Source organism: Sebastes umbrosus, chromosome 3 (genome assembly GCF_015220745.1).
Source record: "Sebastes umbrosus isolate fSebUmb1 chromosome 3, fSebUmb1.pri, whole genome shotgun sequence".
NCBI lineage: Eukaryota > Metazoa > Chordata > Actinopteri > Perciformes > Sebastidae > Sebastes > Sebastes umbrosus.
In genome coordinates this window covers 8,618,070-8,640,180 of record NC_051271.1, presented here as the reverse complement: position 1 = coordinate 8,640,180, position 22,111 = coordinate 8,618,070, and the positions used below count along the sequence as shown (strand labels likewise).

General features: G+C 39.2%; 1 protein-coding gene across 3 annotated transcripts; it reads right to left on the bottom strand.

The window, feature by feature from the left end:
• Positions 1-4,031: 4,031 nt before the first annotated feature.
• On the bottom strand, positions 4,032-19,261 carry gga3a (golgi associated, gamma adaptin ear containing, ARF binding protein 3a). Of its 3 annotated transcripts, none has more exons than XM_037764987.1 (17): positions 19,118-19,261; positions 17,539-17,623; positions 17,314-17,389; positions 17,128-17,226; positions 16,352-16,475; positions 16,063-16,166; positions 14,255-14,335; positions 13,917-14,054; positions 12,888-12,969; positions 12,504-12,629; positions 11,188-11,385; positions 10,999-11,072; positions 10,485-10,936; positions 7,732-8,018; positions 6,709-6,878; positions 6,407-6,517; positions 4,032-5,767 (listed from the first exon to the last, which is right to left on the bottom strand). In XM_037764987.1, exons 1-17 carry the CDS (start codon positions 19,152-19,154, stop codon positions 5,657-5,659), a joined length of 2,355 nt encoding a protein of 784 aa, XP_037620915.1. In that variant the 5' UTR covers positions 19,155-19,261; the 3' UTR covers positions 4,032-5,656. The 3 variants fall into 3 exon arrangements, with proteins under 3 accessions (XP_037620915.1, XP_037620916.1, XP_037620917.1); XM_037764988.1 differs by having other exon boundaries at positions 10,485-10,903; XM_037764989.1 differs by having other exon boundaries at positions 12,549-12,629.
• Between the last annotated feature and the right edge of the window lie 2,850 nt (positions 19,262-22,111).

Below are 22,111 nucleotides of genomic sequence, written 5' to 3'. Positions count from 1 at the left end.
AGCTGCGCCAGATTGACTCAGCAGCTCTTGTGAAATGCACCAAATATTTAATTCCACTGCATTTCAAGTGGAGTATTTTTAATTTTTAGACTACTTTATACTTCTACTCCACTATATATTTATATAGTCGTGTATCACAGCTGTTACCCTGCACTATATTCAGTTTTAACAGTTTTCTTCATCTTGTATTTTTATATCTGGTATATTTTTTTGTACTTTGTAGGCAAGGCAAAGCAAGGCAGCTTTATTTGTATAGCACATTTCAACAATATAGTGTATATCCTTTGGGATACTTATTGTACTGTGTACACTGTTATATATCAATATTGATGATGTCATTTTCTGTAAACTTGAAAGGTAACACTATATAGTGTTTTTACACTGGTAAATGCTTTGGTCTAGTGTATTTTTGTATTTTACATTACTCACATTGTTACTGTAGCGCTATTCTGGGATTTGCCATAATAAACACATAACTAATGAAAAGTCAATCGTTAATTTCAAAGATTGAGCATTTTAAATATGCATCATTCCAGTTTTTTATATGACTAGAATATCAGCGGATATGTATTTATTTCATTTCATCTCTGGTGAAAAAAAACATTTAAAGATTGAGTTCAAATGAAAAAGTCAGATCGGTGCATCCCTAATTATATATCATATTACTGGATTGTTATTGCTGATGCATTAACGTGTAAGCAGCATATTAGTGGACAAGTTGGGGCTAATTTTAACTACTGTACTACTACTACTGTTGGTGGGTAATAAGCTCATCATAGGTTCTGTGTGTAAAATCTGAATTTGCAAAGTAACCAGTAACTGTAGTTATCACATATGTAGTGGAGTAAGGCAAGGCAGCTTTGTATAGCACATTTCAGCAACAGGGCAATTCAAAGTGCTTTACATAAACATTCAAGAACATTGCGACAAAATGCAAAAGAACATTAAGAAATAATTAAAACAGTTATGAAAACATAAAAACATTAAAGATTAGAAAATAAAAACAAGCTAAAAATAAAAACTAGGATAGAAGCTAAAATAGCATAAAACACGAAAGAGTAAAAGCTCTTGTGTAGTATCAGATCATTATCTGGTTTAATAAAAGGCAGCCGCAAACAGGAAAGTTTTAAGCTTTGTTTTAAAAGAAGTGAGAGTTGGAGTTGGTCCTGCAGGTTTCTGGGAGCTTGTTCCAGATATTTGGTGCATAAAAACTGAATGCTGCTTCTGCATGTTTAGTTCTGACTCTGGGGACACTAAGCAGACCTGATCCAGATGACCTGAGAGGTCTGGATGGTTCATAACACAGCAGAAGATCAGAAATATATTTTGGCCCTGTTTTGGCCCCCTTGTACTTTGCACTACTAACTTTTTTACTGCCTTTTTACTAACATGTTTTGCACTATGAAACTGTGATGCTGGAAACTTGAATTTCCCTCGGGATTAATAAAGTTACTATCTATCTATCTATCTATCTATATGTGATAACTACAGTTTTTGGTTACTTTGCAAATTCAGATTTTACACACAAAACATATGATGAGCTTATTACTCACCAACAGCAATATAGTAGTTAAAATGACCCCCAACTTGACCACTAATATGCTGCTTACACGTTAATGCATCAGCAATAACAATCCAGTAATATGATATATTTGTTTTGCTCTTTGTCTTCATTTTGCTCTTTGTCTTCGTTTTCAATTGTTATGTTTGTTTTATGTCTGCAACCGTGTAACTGTGCTGCTGCCTATCTTGGACAGGACACTCTTGGAAAAGAGATTTTTAATTTCAATGAGTTTTTACTCCTGGTTAAATAATACATTTTAAAATAAATATATAATTAGGGATGCACCGATCTGACTTTTTCATTTGAACTTTTTTTTTGCATATTAAAAATTCACAATCTTTAAAAAAAAATGGCACCATAGAGATGCAATTCCACTGCATTTCAAGTGGAGTATTTCAATTTTTAGACTACTTTATAGTTCTATGCACCAAATATTTGGAACAAGCTCCCAGAAAACTGCAGGACTATAACAAGAATTAGAGGACTGATGTCTCAGCAGGATTTGTGTAAAACTAGTCCATGCATTTATCTTCAGCCGACTTGACTACTGCAACGGCGTCTTTACTGGTCTTCCTAAAGAATGGATCAGACAGCTGCAGCTGATTCAGAACGCTGCTGCTGCTAGAGTCCTCACTAAGACCAAGAAAGTGGATCATATCAGTCCAGTTCTGAGGTCTCTACACTGGCTCCCTGTCTCTCTCAGAGAGTTGATTTCAAAATACTCCTGCTGGTTTACAAAGCACTAAATGGTTTAGGGCCAAAATACATTTCTGATCTTCTGCTGTGTTATGAACCATCCAGACCTCTCAGGTCATCTGGATCAGGTCTGCTTAGTGTCCCCAGAGTCAGAACTAAACATGCAGAAGAAGGGTTTAGTTTTTATGCACCAAATATCTGGAACAAGCTCCCAGAAACCTGCAGGACTGCTCCAACTCTTTTAAATCAAAGCTTAAAACTTTCCTGATTGCTGCTGCCTTTTATTAAACCAGATAATGATCTTATACTGCACTAGAGCTTTTACTCTTGTGTGTTATATTCAATTTTAGCTTCAATCCTAGCTTTTATTTTTAGCTTGTTTTTATTTTTAATCTTTCATGTTTTAATAACTGTTTTAATTATGTCTTAATGTTCTTTTGCACTTTGTAACAATGTTTTTGAATGTTTATGTGAAGCACTTTGAATTGCCCTGTTGCTGAAATGTGCTATACAGATAAAGCTGCCTTGCCTTGCTTTGCCTTGCCTTACTCCACTACATATGTGATAACTACAGTTACTGGTTACTTTGCAAATTCAGATTTTACACACAGAACCTATGATGAGCTTATTACCCACCAACAGTAGTAGTAGTACAGTAGTTAAAATTAGCCCCAACTTGACCACTAATATGCTGCTTACACGTTAATGCATCAGCAATAACAATCCAGTAATATGATATATAATTAGGGATGCACCGATCTGACTTTCTTCATTTGAACTCAATCTTTAAATGTTTTTTTTCACCATAGAGATGAAATGAAATATATACATATCCGCTGATATTCTAGTCATATAAAAAACTGGAATGATGCATATTTAAAATGCTCAATCTTTGAAATTAACGATTGACTTTTCATTAGTTATGTGTTTATTATGGCAAATCCCAGAATAGCGCTACAGTAACAATGTGAGTAATGTAAAATACAAAAATACACTAGACCAAAGCATTTACCAGTGTAAAAACACTATATAGTGTTACCTTTCAAGTTTACAGAAAATGACATCATCAATATTGATATATAACAGTGTACACAGTACAATACGTATCCCAAAGGATATACACTATATTGTTAAGAATAGTGCAGTCTAACACAACAGCCCTGCAATAAATCCTATCATAATCAGGGATGCACCGTTCCGACTTTTTCAGTCCCGATAGCGATATCTGGGCTTTGGGTATCGGCCGATACGGAGTACCGATCGGATACCAGTGTATAATTAATAAGCCATGCATGAATACACCAGCAATCTGTAAAAAAAAATTTCAAAATCAACAGGAATTACAATTTAATTGTAAACCTTTTTAATGCAGCAACAAACTGGTCAAAACTTAAACAGGAATTAAACAGTACAGTATATAGTATATAAAAACAGAACTGAATTGAAGAGATTGGTCCCATTGTCATCGATACCCGATCCAGCTATTTGAGTTACTATCAGCCCGATATCCGATCCGGTAACGGTGCATCCCTATATACAGTATAATACAGTCTAAGGACAGGGATCATTCTGCTGCATGAGTACTTTTACTTTTCATACCTTGTTACCCTGCTCAATGCAGGACCTCTACTTGTAATAGCACATTTGAAAACTGTACTATTGCTACCTATTGATTATAATGAAATGAAATTACACCTCTGACAATGTTGTGGTTAATATGCTGCATTGATATTCGTCCTTAGACACTGAAAAATGAGGCAAAAATACGTGATAATTGTAATACAAATAAATCCATCTCATTCTTTATTTTTTTTTCCATGCACAGAAATAACTTTTCAAAAAATATGCAAGGACAAGTTCATTTAACAATCTAAGACAAATAAATACTTTTATAAGAAATATGTAGAGAATCTCCTATATAGCACTAATGGCCCCAGAAAGACAAAAATAAAGAAGTCACAGTTTTTGATTAACACATTGTAAGCTTAGTGCTTTGAATTAACCGTCAATGTTTTACTATTGATATACAATATTTTCTCCAGGCTTACTCAAAGAAATATTTTACTAGTTTGATATAGGAATCTCCCACACAAGCTAATAATTTACAGCTGACCCAGGGCAAATAAACTACCCAGCTTGGTTTCCACAACAAGGCCTAACAGCAGGAGCAAGGGCAAAGCTATGCACGGCATTTAATTAAAATCAAACAATGTTCCTTTCTGTCTACAGGGATTAATGTCAACTGGTCAGCACTTCTTGAAGCACATCCACTAAATGTATACAATTGATTCTTGCCCTCTATAGCTCATGTTGCACTTACAAAAACGGGCTAATGTCTCTGGCACAAGGCTGCTGTTTTAGCTGGAAGGAATTACATTTTTATATTAAAATGCTAGCCAGAGTGCACATCCTGGACATGTAACGACACGTGTAATTCATCAGAATCCACCCTGTTGCTACATAATATAACATAATATAAATTGTCCGTCTGAATATTTGGTAAAATTAAAGACAGACCACTACTGATTTGTGCCTATCTTACTGCAATACTGAAAGTGTCCATCATAAGAAGAGTATGCAGAAGGAATACAGCTGTCGCTTGCAATATCATACAGGACATTAACAGATCTGACACCTCCCTCCCAAAACAAAAAAAATAAATAACACACTTCATGTCAATAAATACTGAAAGACTAGAAAGCATAACAAGAGTCTGACCTGTGAGTTTGTATAGAACTCAAAAGACAAGTAAACGTATTCAGCAGTAACTGTGAGGCATATTGAAAAAAGTCAACTGAGAGTAACTAATTCTTAATGGGCACAATCTGTGAGTGCATTTTATTCAGCAACAGAGCGGCTCTAGTGTGCTCCAGTCCTATGTCTTCAGCATTAAACGTTGTTATCATACATAGTGAGCAGTAAATCATGTGAACTGCAGGTTGTGACCACATGTTCATATGACCCCTGGCTTCACAATCTCCTTCAACGTGTGTTTTTGCTCACTGTCAGTAAATAGGAACATTAAAAATGAGAGCAAAAGGGTATAATAATAATGATAATAATAATAATAACAATAGTAAAAACCTGATAATAACTTAGCAATATTTAACATTACCACCAATTTTCCTACATAACCATCATCCACTTCACGCCACTTGTTACTGCACCACACTGACTACCTCTGTCACTGTAGTAAAGTTTAAGCTGGATGTACGCTACAGGACTTTGGCTACTTCAGTGGGGACATCTCAAGCAGAAAAAAAACTCCTTCAATGTCCATTAGAGTTTATATTATATTCTTCCAATTTTGCCTAAAAGTCTTCCAATACTGCCCTTTCTCTCAACCTTTGAGCTGCACAGACAAATTAAATTGTCTTGTAGTGTCAGTAGGCCAGGCTATAGAGCCCCCCATCTGTCAGCAGAAGGAAACTCATTCACCTCCCCCACTTCGGAGTGTGACTGCTCTCCCAGCGTGAACGTCAGTTTGTATCTCATCCGAACCTTTTCCTGCAAAACACACACATACACACACTCAGCTTGGCAGCTTTCATTAGCTTGCTGGAACACACAACTAATGTAATGCATTGTCAGTAATCATTATGTCCTCAAAGCATACTGGTTTGCATGTAAGACTGTAAGAAGGGGTATTACTGTGCTGTACTGACTTCAAACATATAGATAAAAACATTTGCTGAAGTAAGAAAGTGTTATGTCAATTAGTACATTATTTATAAAAAGGTACAGTGTGTAGGATTTGGCAACTGAGTATCCCTCCGCTCACTCCTCCCTTTCCAAAACTGTGGTAACGCGAGCCGTCGAGTGCAAAACCCTGGTAACGCCGTTCGCCTCGCTCAGAGGCCATCATTACCAACACTACTTTAGGAGCACCGGAAATCAGACGACGGCTTGAGGTACTATGGTTTTGCACTCTGCGGCTCATAGGGATTCACTGATCCGACTTTTCCAGTCTCAATACCAATAGTGATACCTGGGTTTGGATATCAACCGAATACTAATCCGGTACCAGTGTTTAATCAATAAGCTGTATGCCTCACTGTGCTTATAGATCCCCCAAAATGCTACACACTGTTCCTTTAATGCATTAAAAATGTATGAAGACCAAAACAGCCCCGGGCTGAGCTTTACCTTGAGAGGATTGGAGAGCAGCACGACCTGAGTGATGGCAGCGGGGGGAAGGATTGGGTTAAAAGGAGCCAGCTCTGTCCCCGAGGGTGCCTGCAGTCTCACTTTCATTGTCTGATGAATTGGCAGAACAGACATCCAGGTTCGTTAAATAGAAGCAGCAGCCCACTTAAAATTTAATTTTAAGTCAAATGTTTAATTTAATGAGTTGAACGTCTGCCAAAGAGAATACTTTTACATATAAATGCATGCTGTAGCTTCCTATGCAGTAACGGTGATTAACAGAGAGGCACAGCAGGTTTTACCTTGGGCACAGCAGCCTGCAGAGCAATGCTTCCGACAGGCAGCGGGGCTGTGTTAAGCATGGACGCCACCATCACTAGTACATCAGGTCTGCCCGCCGGACAGTCGGTGGCAAAATGCAGCAGAACACGGACCCCGTTTTTGTCATATGCCGTCACAGGACTCACTTTACCTGAAATACAGCACACAAAGGGGAAAAACAAAATGTGATTATTACAGAGATTGTAACAACATGTCTAGAGTCATTACAAATACACCATCTCTCTTATTGCTCCCAATGCACTCTGTAATGAAGGCATATGTTGATGCATGTCCTTCCTGTTGCACATGCGCTGATAAATACTTTCATACCACAATGAAATATCACCCAGTGTCTTTTCCAGTTTTATCAAGTTTGCCACTGTCGCCACTGAGTGGCAGTAAAGTCTAAAGATGAGATTTTCCACCAATCATTCTCAAATAAGGAGGAAGGTGTTATTTTCTGACTAAAAATCTGTTTATAAAAATGACTTTAGTAAGTGGATTTGATTTTCTTGCAGTGTCATCACCATTATCTATACAACCAATGTGTTTGCCTAAATCGTTTACAAGAGCACAAAGATCTTCATAGACCTAGCCTCTTAATTTTGCTTTAAAGTGCACCAGATTGATGCATTTAACTTTAAAATGTACAACGGACCGCCCAAGGGTCCGAGGTCCACCCACCACAGTCTCAAAAAGTTCTGTGGTAAACACTTTAACCGCACAGAGGGAGCTCTTGCAACCTTGTAAAAAAAACACTTTTGAAAAGTACATTTCCACTGAAGAGGCCAAACATAATGGACCATAATTAAACTAATGTCTCCACATGAATTCATAGTTGAAGGCCTACAGGGTGTGGAGAAATGGAACTTCAACGTGATGTCCTTGCCAATCTCATATTTTTCTGTCAACCTTTTCCTATATATAATTATGAAAAGCAAAAAGCAAAAAAAAAGCACACACACACACTCACAAAAACATACAGTCTATTTCATGGAACTCACTTGGTTTGATGGCATCCAAAGGGACAAAGACATTGGCCAGGGACACCTCTTGTCCCTTGCCTGGGCTGGCCTGGCTCAGAGGGAGGATGGGGGACAGAGAGCGTAACAGAGGGCTGTCGTCTGCCGGTCTCTTGGCAGGTGAGGGGGTGGAGCCTCCTGCCATCCCTCCTAGGAGCAGTGAGGTGGATGTGGTGGAGATCACACCGAGACTGGAAGACAGAGTAGCAGGAGCGGGTGGATCCTCACTCTTGACCCGAAAGCTGCCAAAGTCCATCCCACCGGGTGTACTGTGTGGATAATTAAAGTGTCTTTGTCAAACACGTTGCAGGTCCCGTCATGCTTAAACATATAATGACAGACATAAACATTGATAACAACAAGATAACAGAAGCAGCAAACAATGTGCAGTCAGATTTGGTAACCATTAGTAGAATGCAAAGGCACTTGGCCTTACACTAATTACAAATTAAATCTCAACCACCTGACATTTGAACAAGTGGCAGCTAGACGCCTAAAGAGATCGTTTGGGTGTTTTGAAGTGGGCTTGTATGAGGAAATTATCCACAGTCAGTGTATTACATACAGTAGATGATGGTTGGAGAAACAGACAGGAGTACTTGTACGGGAGAAAAGCAATGTAATACTGTGGAAGAGGGCAGCAGCAAAACGTGTATATATATACATTATATATTACGCTATAATTAGAATATTTTCACAGTTTTACCTTGCTGTCAGACAGCCCTTTGCGACGGGGAACTGAAGCTGTTGTATCCATCTATGCTCTCTTCAAAGCCACCAGACTCCGCTGACAAAAACAGTAATTTTACCTCACAGAACCCGGGGGATGCTGGTTTACCGCTGCCTCGATCGGTTAGTTTGTGTTTTTGTGTGACTTTGGTGAAGCTGAACTAACCAAAGTCACGCAATAACAAAAACAAACAAACCGATTAAGGCAGCGGTAGACCAGCAACCCCCGTGTTCTGCGAGGTAAAATTACTATTTTGTCAAAGGAGTCAGAAAGGGCTGTCTGACGGCGAGGTAAAGCGGTAGGAAATATTCTAAAACCTAATATCCACTTAAATTGATATTGATTTTTTGAGGTGGGCCTCTCTTTTAGGTGGCTAAAATATGTTTTGCTGCTGCCCCCGTCCACAGCAGTGCATTGCTTTGCTCCTGTGCCTGCAAACGCTACATGGATGCTGGATAACGTTACACCCAAACTTTTCTTCACTTCCCTGGAGTCATTGAGCATGAGCGGACAACGTTAGCCTACAGAAACAGTGCCACTAATAAACTGCAATGCAAATTGTGTAAGTTTGCCATACTAACTTATAACGTTACCGCTGGCAAAATACCTCCCCTAATTACTTTATAACTGTGGTAATCATGTCAAAGCAAGCGACTATGCCGATTTGGAAATGAAAACATTGACTACGTGTAATTCACAGATGTTTCTGCCTGTAAATAACCAGACATGGGTGTGTTTTTCCCCGTGAACCAGACTGTATTTCACTGGTGTTTCTGTGTAGCTTGGGTGTGTGACGCAAGTATGTCATGGCAGGTGTATTGCTCAGAACCCAAGGAAGCTCATTGAGTATATAGTTGTTTGTATAAGCAGTGCTTGAGAAAGCAGCAACACCACAGGCTAAGCATTCAGCCCGTTCCAAACAGGAATGTTTTGCATGGGCATTGCACTAGCGTTTTGAAATGTAATTTGGACAGTATTCTTAAAAACATTCCCCAAAGCATTTTACCATCCGCTCTGAGTGACATTGCTTAGTTAAAGTGCTCATAACACCGCTCTTGAAGTGACTGCAGTCATCCACGGATCACTTTGTATCAAAGGCTAATGGAGTCTTCCGGATTACTCTGTCATTTGGAAACTAGTGGTTCAGATGCACTTGACATCCCATATGACAAAACAGAGTGAATGCTGTTGAGCATCTCAGTGGGCGGAAGTGCATTTAAAGGGTTACATCGGTATTTTTCAACCTTGACCCTCTTTTCCCATGTTTTTGTGTCTAAGTGACTAATTGGGGACAACAATTCTTGAAACTGGTCTAGTATTGAGGGAGAGGGCTGCAACCTGCAGCCACGAAACGAGCTGTGAAGGGCAAGGGTGCAGCATCAATGTAAGTGCTTGTTTTTGCCACTGACAGGCTCAGATTGTTATTATAAGTGTCTGACTACATTATGAAAAGGACCCTGCAGAGAAATGAAACCTTTTTCTTACCATTTGCTTGACCCTTTCTGTTTGTTATTGTGTCCAAGTCCCGCTCAAGGAGAAGCCTCGTTGTGAAATCTGAATATCCGTATACCCTGGCTCAAATAAATACGGGCAGCCGAATTCAAAGACCTCATCCACATAATCAAAATCATCTAAATATTCAGCCATGACATTGAAAATCGTTTAAATAACACAAAGCTACGCTTTCTGTACTTCAACACAACAAACTCTGCCCTGCAGGCACTCGCGTTTCCACACTGGATGAATTTCAGAAATTGATGTCCCTATTAGTCAGTTAGACACAAATAAATGGGAGAAAAGAGTTGAAAAATACTGAAGCTACCCTTTAAACTTGAGCATTTAGACACTCAATCAGACCAATCAGTGCCATTTTACACTACATGGGCATGAATCATTTTGGAAAAATATGATCCAGCATCCAAGATATTATGTGTGACAGATGGGCAGATTGGTGCTGATCCATATTCCCTCTCCAGTTTTACCTCCTTGCATAAGTATTACTCACATTTTAGGACTGCCCAGATCCAGCAAGGCAAGGTCCTGCAGATTGTGACTGAGAGAAGTTGAAGTCATGTGGGACGCTCCAGGTGAAGCGGAGACCTGTTGTGGAGTGACAGGGGCGGCTGAGGAAGCAGACGAGCCCATGCTGAATGAGTGAGGAAGAGCAGCTGGGGCCGTGCTGGTTAACACTGAGCCGAGAGGCTGTGGGAATACGACTGATGTTGTTGAGACAGATACTGTAGACACTGGAGTGGTGGAGAAGATGGGGCCGGGGAAGTTTAAAGCAGAGGCAGGTGTAGAAGACTTGGCTGGGCTAACTGGGGCTACCGTCACAGAAAGGGCATCTGGAAAAAGTGACGATGTAGAGAACGTGGGAACCGAAGGTGAAGTGGTGTTAAAAAAATTTAAATCTTGTCTGGAATCCTGGAATACATGGAAAAAAAAAACAAAAAAACACTGCTTTTACAAATAAGATAATACTTGATGTTAGTAAAAATGACTGCACTTAAAGTAAATACCTGTAAAGATGGCAAATGATTGCTCAGGTTTACATGTGCTGATTTACTTGGAACAGGAGCGGGTTCGTTGAAGCCTATGAAAGTAAACAAAACATGTCACATATGTACACAAGACACGCTCAAAAAACAGTTTATGTCCAACGTTGCCATGAAAAAACAAAAGATCAACTACATAATATTGTATGTTACCTAAAGATAGTAGCTCTTCGTCCAGCAGAGAGAGTGCTGCAGAGGGTGCACTGGGGCTGGGGAACGGAGGCTTAGTGGCAGCAGACCCACACAGCAGGTCAGCAGGAAGAGACAGGGAAGATGTCGGGGGTTGCTGGGAGACGCTTTGGATGTCCAGACCCATGAGGTCAATCAGAATCTCCGACTGGTTTGTGCGACCTGTGTTTGTCAGAAGGAGAACTAGAATTACCGCCTCGAGGTTGTATGACTTTTTTATCCCGTTAAACATTTATGTGAAATTGTCATAATTAGGATATGAATGATTGAGGTATGGCCAAAAACATGTTTTGTGAGGTCACAGTGACCTTTGACAACCAAAATCTAATCAGTTTATCCATGAATCCAAGTGGACGTTTGTGCCAAATTGTCCCTCAAGGGTGTTCCTGAGACATCGCGTTCACAAGAATGGACAGGACGTACAGACTACCCGATAACATGCCGTCGCTGGTGTGGAGGCATAAAACACTGGCGGTGGAAAAACAAAGATGTATTCATTTTCAAACAGGCAACACTGTCCGTGTCCATCCATCTGGCAAGCAAAGTTTAAAGGGTCAGTTCACCCAAACACACAATAACTGCTCAACATAATCACAGACCTTTCTGTGAATCGAGAACTATGGCGTTTTTTGCACAATTTCTTAAAAGAAACTTCCCCGTCTCAGTTGATATAGAACAATTTACTGAATCATAAAAAGAGTTGAAACCAAGCTGCTGATAATCACACATTGAGTCGTTTTGCACCTTCACATATAATGACACTTTTTTTGGGTGCAATATCTCATAGCAGCAGCAAAGGCTTGTTTTGACTTGTGATTTCTTATTGTGATTCATGTGTATGAGATCCATAAATATTCCTGGATAAATAATTATTATTTTATTACCATAGTTACTCACTTTATTACCTCGAGGTATGATAACAATCCAGACACATTTTGCACATGAACTGTACTGAGTTGACATACCAGTATATTCATAGGACATGCTCTTTAACAGTGATCTTGTTCAGATTATTGGATCTTTGTTTGTAACATGAGGCCGATGTGTTCTTTGCACATTGTTATATATTTCCAAACATGGTCTATGTCAGGTTTTTCTGACTACAAGCTTTAATTATGATTACATGGATGCCCATTGTGCATTAAAGAGTTGTGATACACACAAAATGAAAGCTTCTCTTAAAAATATGTCAGAAACTGCATCGTCAAAAGGCCATATTATAATGCTGTAAACATACAATGAGGACACACAATTCTCTGCTCAAACCAGATCAACTTTACCTTGTCTGACTGATAATTGTGTTTGTTGTGCTTCTTCAGTCTCACCATTGATAATCTGTCCTTCCACAATCTTCTTATAGGAATTAATGACATGGGAGAGGTCATCGCTGGCCTGCAGGATGTCTCCTGATAAGTGCATTTTAAAAAGGTTAGGCTGGGATGATGTTTATAACATTTGAACAACAACAACAGAAAAAAACCATAATTTTTTTCCTCAGTGTTTGCTGAATGTAGGAACTGTGTGAGCAGAAGGCTTTTTATGAGTCAAGTTGTTGTTCCGGTCTGATAGGTCTTACGTCAGTACAAGGCCATGACTCAAACTTGTATTAGGATAGCGAGAGCACGTCATCAGAGTCAATAGGACCAAATTACAGGATTTCTTACCCAAGCTGCTGTCATTATCCTCAGTCTCAGTAGCGAGCTGAAACACAGTTTGCCTGAGCTTGTCGCAATCACCATGCAGCTCCTGGAAAAAAATAATAAAAAAACAATTTTGAATCTCACTCAGAAACTGTGTATCATAGGATATGAACAGAAAAGTGTTTCTCATACATAATAAATGTCACTTAAAGATATGAAATTAAAATGTTATGCATTTTCTTTACTTAAAATTTCTGTATTTAAATTACTTTGGGCTGTTCACTATATATTTCTTTACTTGAGTTCCTGTGAAAGACACTTGATACTTAATGAAGGACATGTTTATCTCAGATTGAGGCTGTTTTCATTGCCTCTTGCAAAGTTTAAAGGTACAGTGTGTAGGATTTGGCGGCATCTAGTGGTGTGGTTGCAGACTGCAACCAACTGAGTACCCCTCCGCTCACTCCTCAATTTCCAAGACTGTGGTAACGTGAGCCGCAGAGTGGAAAACCGTGGTAATGCCATCTTTGCCATAATGACGCTACTTTAGGAGCTAGAAGTCAGATGGCGGCTGTCGGTACCACGGTTTTGCACACTGCAGCTCGTTACCGCAGTTTCACAAGCGTGTTGGAGAACTACGGTGGCCTTCAGGTAACGTAAAAACATGAAAGGCTTTCTCTAGAGCCAGTGTTTGGTTTGTCTGTTCTAGGCTACTGTAGAAACATGGCAGCCGGCTCCTTAAAGAGGACTCGCTCCGTATGTAGATATAAGGTAACGAACACACAACGATTCTTAGTTTCAGGTGATTATACACTAATGAAAACATTGTTATGAATATTATATTCCATTTCTGCTAAAAGACTCCCCAAAATGTTACACACTGTTCTTTTACATCTAACAGCAGTAAATGATTTTGGACTGCTTTGGGGCTGTTTAGCTAAAGGTTGAACTATTAAGTAAGAGAGTGTTCTCAAAAAGGTCAGTAGAAATGCCAAAGAAATAAGTTTATTTGTTTCCAAAGGTCAACTGAGCCCTATCTAATGGGGAACGAACCCTAATGAGCTCCTTGTCTCCGTCCGTGGAGTCTTCCGGACTGAAGTGAGTGAGCATCTCGTTAAGGAGTTTGACGCTGTTGTTGACCGCCTCCAGTGTGCTTTTTTGCTTCTTTGTTTTCTGTGTTCTCACCTCGTCCTGGAGAAGAACAAAAAAACAAGTTAAGTTGCACTTGTTGGTAGTACTCATTAAACTTGACTATCAGTATAAACACAAGCTTTGAGATAAAAACTGAAGAAAGGTGCGGAGTAATTAGTTTCTAACGTGTCTATCAGAAAGCCACCAAAACTGAATTAAAACACAATGATAACAATCAAAACATTTCATCTGACACACACCTCCTTGACCATGTTCTTGATGAGCCGATTGGCCTCTTGCAGATCTTCAGGCTTTTTGCTCTTCAGCAGCTCTGCTAATCTCTGCAGAGAAAATAAACACTCAAGCTCATTTCCCACAGATTTTCTCAGACACAAGCAGCAAAGCCATTAAGCTCCCAGACCCTGAAAAAACAAAACTCATCCATAGATCAACTGCAGTCAACACAAAGTAAACATGCAGTCACGACAGTGAGGTATTGGAGCAAAAAAAATAAACAAGAGCAGTGTCGTAAATGCACATTAAATATGACCCATTTTTCTGTGGGATGCCACAGCCTTCAGTCAGTGATGAAACAGCGAGAGAGGGCAAGAAAGATCCTCTTTTGATCATTTAAAACCTCTCAAATGGAGAGTATGTAGTGAGAAAATCCTGCAATAGAAATGTCCATCAAAGGTTAACTTTGGTATATTTCAACCTGAACCATATTTACCCATGTTTTTGTGTATGACTGACTAATGGGGACAACTTTTTTTTAAATTGGTCCAGTATTGTGCGAGAACGCTGCAGAAAGCAGCCGCTAAACGGGCTGCAATGTAATTGTTCGGGGCAATTCCTCACAGTCAATTTACGTCCACTAAGAGTGCTTGTTTTTGCCACTGACAGACTGAGATGTTATTATGAGTGTCTGACAACATTATGGAAAGGACCCTACAGAGAAAAAAAGCATTTTTTTTATCTTTTGCTTGATCTGGTCTGTTTGTTACTGTGTGCCTCGCTCAGAGAAGTCAAGTCCTGAAATTCAAACTCTGACGACATTGGCACTCCTAAAGAAAAACGTTTTATTTCTCCGTAGGTTCCATAATGTTGTCAGACACTTATAATGACAATCTCAGCCTGTCAGTGGCGAAAACAAGCACTTCTAGTGGACGTAAATTGCTCTGAGCGATTACATGGCAGCCCATTTAGGGGCTGCTGTCTGCAGCGCTCTGCTTCAGTACTGAACCAATTTTAAAAAATAGTTGTCCCCATTAGTCAGTTGGACACAAAAACATGGGAAAATAGGGTCCAGGTTGAAAAGTTACCCTTTAAAGAATGACAACATGAAAGTATGTTGCTATGAAAACATAAAAATGGGCTGCATGCACACAGAAAACTTAAAGGAACAGTGCAACATTTTGGGTAACAAGCTTTTTTGCTTTCTTGCGGAGAGTCAGAAGGGAGGGTTGATACCACTCCCATATCTGTCCACTAAATGTGAAGCTACAGCCAGGAGATTAGCTTAGTTTAGCATAAAGACTGGAAAAAGCGGGCAACAGCTTAAGTTGGCTCTATCCAAAAGTCCCAAAAATCCAACTTCTCAGCCTCTCTAAAGCTAAAAAACATGTTATATCTTGTTTGTTTAATCCATACAAAAACTGAAGTAAAAACGACAGACTGTGGTTTTAGGGGAGTTATGTGCTGGAATATTTCTTGCAAAAGGCAGCGTCTTTCTGGAGCTAGGTTAGCCATCTCCTGCATGTAGCTTCATATGTAATGGACGTATGTGTGGTATTGATGTTCTCATGTAACTCTCGGCAAGAAAAGCGAAAAAGGCTATTTCCCAAAAAATGGCAAACTATTCCTTTAATAGTCATCAACAAGGTGGATCTGACTAAATATGCAGGCACTCAGATACTTCAACTACAGAGGTACCAAATGATCTACACTGTGCCAATAAAACAATTCATTGAAAATCTGAATCTGTAACAAGAGATAAAACAAGAGAAAGAGAGAGCAATGTGCAGTGAGTGAGCTGCAGTGTTCACTTCCAAAAATAATTCCTTCTTACCTTGCTCTTCTTCTCGTCATCAAACACAGGATTGGCGGGACGCGGAGAAGACGATGGTAATAATGTAACATCAACACGGATTTCTGGGTCAACTGAAATAATACCTAAAATAAAAATGACAACAGACAGCTATTTTAATGCCAGTTTCGGAACAAATAAAATTTGAGTCATGAGCACAACACTGTCATAACCGACTGCTAGGTGTATTATTTTTGGATGTCACTATTATGCAACCATATTGTTTTACTGTGTATCATATATTATCAACATATTTTTTTAAGTGTCTCACCCTGTGACTTCAGCATCTCGTACGCTTCATAGATCTTTGCATCATCTGGTAGCGACACAGTCCAACTGTACAGCATCTCGATCACTTTTGTCTTCACTTTCTCTGACACGTTGTCTCCTAGATACTAAAAAATAATAAATGCACAGCTTAGAATGACAACATACTTTAATTTAAAGGTCCCATATAGTAAAAAGTGAGTTTTTCCTGTCTTTTACATTATAAATTATGTTTAAGTGCTATATAAATACTGTTAAACTATCAAAATGCTCATTATACGGAGAAATACACAGAGCCTGTATTCAGAAATTGTGCGTTTGAAACAAGCCGTTAGGATTTCTGTCCATTTGTGATGTCACAAATATACAATATTTAGATCATTACACGGTTTTAAATGTAAACATTCTAAATGTGTCCCAGTTTATTTCCTGTTGCAGTGTATGTAAATAACATTAGCTGACAGGAAGTAAACATGTACCCAAACTGCTGCCTAGCAACGCAATTCTGTTGCAATTCTGTTGCAATTCTGTTGCAATTCTGTTGCAATTCTGTTGCAATTCTGTTGAAATGCACTAAAACAGAGCGTTTCAGACAGAGGGTAATTACAGGAATATTCAGGCAGACAGTATGAGGAAAATAAAGTTGTTTTTTTTAACATTACAGCATGTAGAAATGTTCTATTAGAAACACAAAATACAAGTATGAACCTGAAAATGAGCACGATATGGGACCTTTAAGAAAACATATCCCCCTATTAGTGGAACATTTGTGTTACTTACTTTGGGTGAAACCACCTTAATTAATTCATTTAAAAACCTAAATTTCCCAACTTCATTGTGAAACCGTCGCCCGCAGTTCTTCATACAACTCTCGAGAACCTACAAAAGAAAAAACAAGTTAAAGATAAATATCTTCTTCCACTTTCTGCGGAAGGGTATCACGGTGAAGTGATTAAAAGTACCGACCGTTAATGCTTGGATTGCCTCCCATTCCTGAGGGGACTGGATCTTGTGAGCCAACAGTCTGACAGATATTTGTGGGCTGGAAAATTATGACAGAAAGAAACAATGCAAACTCTGTAACAAAAGCCTTTTATAATAAGATCCACGTGTTTAACACAATGAGGACACAGATGACTAACATTAGATGGGCATGATTCAAATTATGTGTGGTGGACCATGTGACCGTACCCTTCCAGTTCCTTATTGATTTGGTCACAGAATCCCATTATATACTCCCAGTCTTCCTGTCTGTTGGAAGGGTTGGTGGCTTTGTCTGGGGAAAAAAAGAGAAGGAGGTGATCTCTCATATCCTTATAGCACATTTCAAATCATGCCAATAGACCCACCTTTGGTAAACCTGGAAAGCTGATGAAGGCTGGAGCTGAATTCAACCCCCTAAGCATCAGTTGTTATCAAACGTTTTCAGGTTATCTTACTTTATCTCTCTAATAGCCTCCAGACACTTCACTGATCCAAGCCTTGTTTGAACTTGGGTAAGTTAGAGCTAGTGATGTGTTGATTGCGAACGAGTCGGCTCTTTGAGGCGCGCTGACGGTCTACAGGTACAGAGCAGGAGGGAGAGGAGGAGAGAAAGAGAGAGGAGTGCGGTGCGCGAATAGCAGACAAGATGAGTGACAATCGGAAACGAAGCAGCATGTAAAATTATGGTATTCTGGAAATTATAAGGGTTAGTATAATTAAATTGAATAATTTAAAAGGGACTGTTTGTAACTTTTTAAACGTATAAATCTACCGGGTCGGTTTCCCATGCGCGGTCGCATATGTGCGCTCCAGTGTGGCTACGCTGATCAGACAAGACTCCAACACAAACTACACAGAAGCACCAAAACCGCAAAGTTATATCTGGTGATGCCCGTCTGTTAAACAGTGTCAACTCTTCCTGCTCCACGGCCAGAAGACACAGGGGAGACCGTAGCTTTGGTCTCCAGGACCGGAGTCTCTGCTCCTCTGCCTTCCTGCTTGCCTTCACTCACACACAGCACGCGTTCTCGCGCTCCACTCTCACGTGCATGCACGCACACTACACACTGTAGAAGAGTTAGTAGCTCTGAGAATATCTAGTGAATGCACAGTGGACGTTTGTGCAGAAATAAATGCTGCAGCTCCTCCAGACCAACAGAGGTTTTCCGTGTCTTGTGAAGTGACGGGGCTCCGCAGCGAGAAACGTTATCGTCTCCGACCGGTTGCAAACAGTCCCTTTAAGTGATATATCTGCACACATACTAATCATAGGTCAAAACAGCTAAAGCTAAATTTGGCAGAACTATAAAAGGCAGAAGTGGTAAAATGAAGAGCCGTTTGGGAGCCGAAAGAGCCGGATCTTCTTGGTGAGCTGAGTCAAATGATCTGGCTCACTAAAAAGAGACGGACTTCCCATCACTGGTTAGCGCCTGGAGGTGTTTACAAAGGTCTTTAACACCAAAATGTAAAGACATAATGTGGCTCACCAACACAATAATCACACAAGCACTTCAACATACCGACTATAAGTCCAGGTGACAAGTCTAAACCAAACCAGCAGAGCTTATGTTGGCTAGAGACCTCCATCAGTGTCTGTTTGCCAGCAGCTGTCTGCGTTTAGCCACTTTCTCACAACACAGACGAATTAAAGCACGATTACTGCTCAGTTTCAGCGATGTCATTTGAGTCCAACTATTGTTTCAGACACCCACGGTTATATAGCACATTAGTACGCACCTCTAACGTGAATAAACGACGTGAAAAGGGAGTTTAAGTGTGAACTTACTGAGCAAGGACTCCAGAGATTCTCCATCGTCCGCCATGTTTGCTCTCTGTGAAGGCAAACAACGCGTGACGCCTGATGCCTTCACGGACTGTCGGACAAATGGGCGTTGATAATGGCTAGTTCTTCTTCTTCTTCTTCTCACAGTTTGAATGGCGGATTGCAAACAGTTTAAAGATGCATACCGCCACCTACTGCACAGGACTACTACTACTACTATTACTACTAGTATCATTTAAACCTATTTCTTATATCCTACCCACAACTCTGTGTTATTTTAAAAGGAAAAAAGTGCCATCTTCTGTTCCCAGTATCCAAATCAGATCCCATTCCCATCCAGCCTCTCTGACTTTATAATTAAAGGTCCCATATTATGTCCATTTTCAGGTTCATACTTGTATTTTGTGTTTCTACTAGAACATGTTTACATGCTGTAATGTTAAAAAAAAAACTTTCTTTTCCTCATACTGTCAGCCTGAATATGCCTGTATTTACCCTCTATCTGAAACGCTCCGTTTTAGCGCATTTTGACAGAATTGCAACAGAATTGCGTTGCTAGGCAACAGCTTGGGTCCATGTTTACTTCCTGTCAGCTGATGACATTCACAGACACTGCAACCAGGAATGAACTGGGACACATTTAGAATGTTTACGTTTAAAATTGTGTCAAGGGTCTAAATATTGTATATTTGTGACATCACGAATGGGCAGAAATCCTGACAGCTTGTTTCAAATGCAGAGTTTCTGAATACGGGCTGTGTGTATTTCCCTGTGGATTGAGTGTTTCGATACTTTCACAGTATTTATATAGGACTTAAACCTGCTTTATAATAAAAAACAAACATGAAAATCTCACTTTTTTATAATATGGAACCTTTAAATCTTTGTCTTTCTGCTTCATTTGGTGCAGTACAATGAAATACGTTCATTCGAATAACATTTTCTTTAAAGATGCTATTGATAACATCAATAACATTCAGCCACTAGATATCACATTCTCCCTCCCCTGTTAAATTGGATGTACTTCACAACAAGTCGTTGCCAGGCACTTACCGTCAATCTCAGTTATTTATCAGTTTTTTCAACACTAAGGTTGCGTCCGAAATTCCATACTAACATGCTATTTAATACGCTAAAGCAGGAGATATTTTAGTATGCAAATTGCATATTACAGTAGGCAACGCTGGACACTTAGCGGCATAAATATCCCACAATGCGATGCAGTAGTGACGATAACGTTCATAACAGACCTTGAGGGACAGCACTGTAACGTCAATAATGCTTCAATTTAACTGTAAATATAAGATTTAACTTTGCTAGGTGTAACATATTTTAAATTACTTCAGACTTTGATTCTCACAAACCGTTGTTTTGGTCACGTGAGGTTGGCACGGGTTACCATGGTTACACGTCTCTCAGGAATTGACAACGTAAAAGTACTTCTCAGTGCGTCCGAGTAAATACATACTACTGTTTAATCACACAAAAGTTAGTCGAACGATAGTACACATAATGAGTATGTAGTACATAGTATGCGATTCTTCCACAGAGATAAACAAAAACATTGATTTTGGACCCGCCAACATTTTTAAAATGATTAATTCACAGTCATAATCATTTTTTCAGTAAAAGCCATACATTTATTCAGCACTTTTCTAAAAGCTCTCCAGATTTTTTTTTTTTAAATATTTGTCTATGTAAAAATATTATCAATAAGACCTTTAACTCTACAGTTTCCACACTCGTCACTGTTCCTTTTCCCTGGCACAAACATAGTACCATTTAAACCTATATGGTCCAATCTAAGTCTATCTGTGATGAATTCCTCCCTTCTGTTCTTTTCTTTATAGCTCTTTTCCTATGACTGCCTTTTGCATTCTGTGATACCTCCTTCCATTTCGGTCTTCATTATACTTTTTCTTTCACTTCTCTATTCCTATCTTCTTAACCACTGCTTTTCAAATCCCATTTCCTCTACCAAGTGATATTGGCACAGGTATTTCATTTTGTAGGGCCTGTTTTGCAAGCCTGTGAGCAAACTCATTCCCTCTCAGCCCCTCGTGTGCTGCATCAACTCTGTGTAGTCTTAGCAAACACAATTCAAAGAGTAAATCCTCCCTCATTGAGTGATGTTTGTTGACTGTATGCTTTTAATGACAGCTGTTGAGCTCAACCCAGTAAGCGAGTGAAAGCTTTTCGTTCCTTAAGTCTAGCGGTGTCTCAGCTGCTTCAATTAGACCGGTGTTAGTTGTCTTAATAGTCCCAATGAATAATATTAATGCTCTATACTGCAGAAGTTAGTTTGATGATCCATTGACATGTTTGTATGATTGGGTAAAGCCTGAATTTTTCTTCATTGACTATATGAACAATGATTTTATTTAATGATAATATTTCTATGTTAGCGATTACTATATAGTTACATGTCTCTTTTTTCCCTTTAACTTTTAGGTGTCACACTCACAATTACATGCATATTAGACATCCCTCTCTTAAGTCTGCTGACAAGGTGGCTAGCCTCATACATATTTGGTACACGTGTTGTCATAACACTCACAGCTTTATGCATCTGTATATTACCATTAGTGGTGCCTAAACCAAAATGCATCTGGCTTTCACAGCCCAGCGGTGATTATAGACTACATCCTGAAGAAACAATCATTTGAAGGAGGATACCAAAGTAACAAAAAGGCCTCTCTGCTTCACCTGTGTCCCTATACTTTGTGAAAGTCTCCTTGTATCGTAAACTCTTCATTTTTGTTCTAGTTTCTATAAACAGTGTTTCACATTAGTTTATAAAAATAATCACCGTCCCTTTTCCTCCTCTAGAGGTGATCATGAATGTTTTGTTTGTATATTTCAGAGCTTAATATCTGCCATCCTGTTTTTGGGATGATATGATTAATATAAGTTAAGCAAATTGTGTTAAAATAGCCACGTCATAGTTTTATCAGATGGTTATTTAGTTTGTTTTAAGGTTGAACTTTGAGATACCAG

Excerpts from the sequence above, each read along its gene's own strand:
- gga3a (XM_037764987.1), bottom strand. The coding sequence starts at position 19,154 with ATGGCGGACGATGGAGAATCTCTGGAGTCCTTGCTCA. Across the intron at positions 12,630-12,887 it reads GGATAATGACAGCAGCTTGG|GAGACATCCTGCAGGCCAGC; the intron begins GTAAGAAATCCT and ends TGCACTTATCAG. Across the intron at positions 5,768-6,406 it reads TGCTCTCCAATCCTCTCAAG|GAAAAGGTTCGGATGAGATA; the intron begins GTAAAGCTCAGC and ends TGTGTTTTGCAG.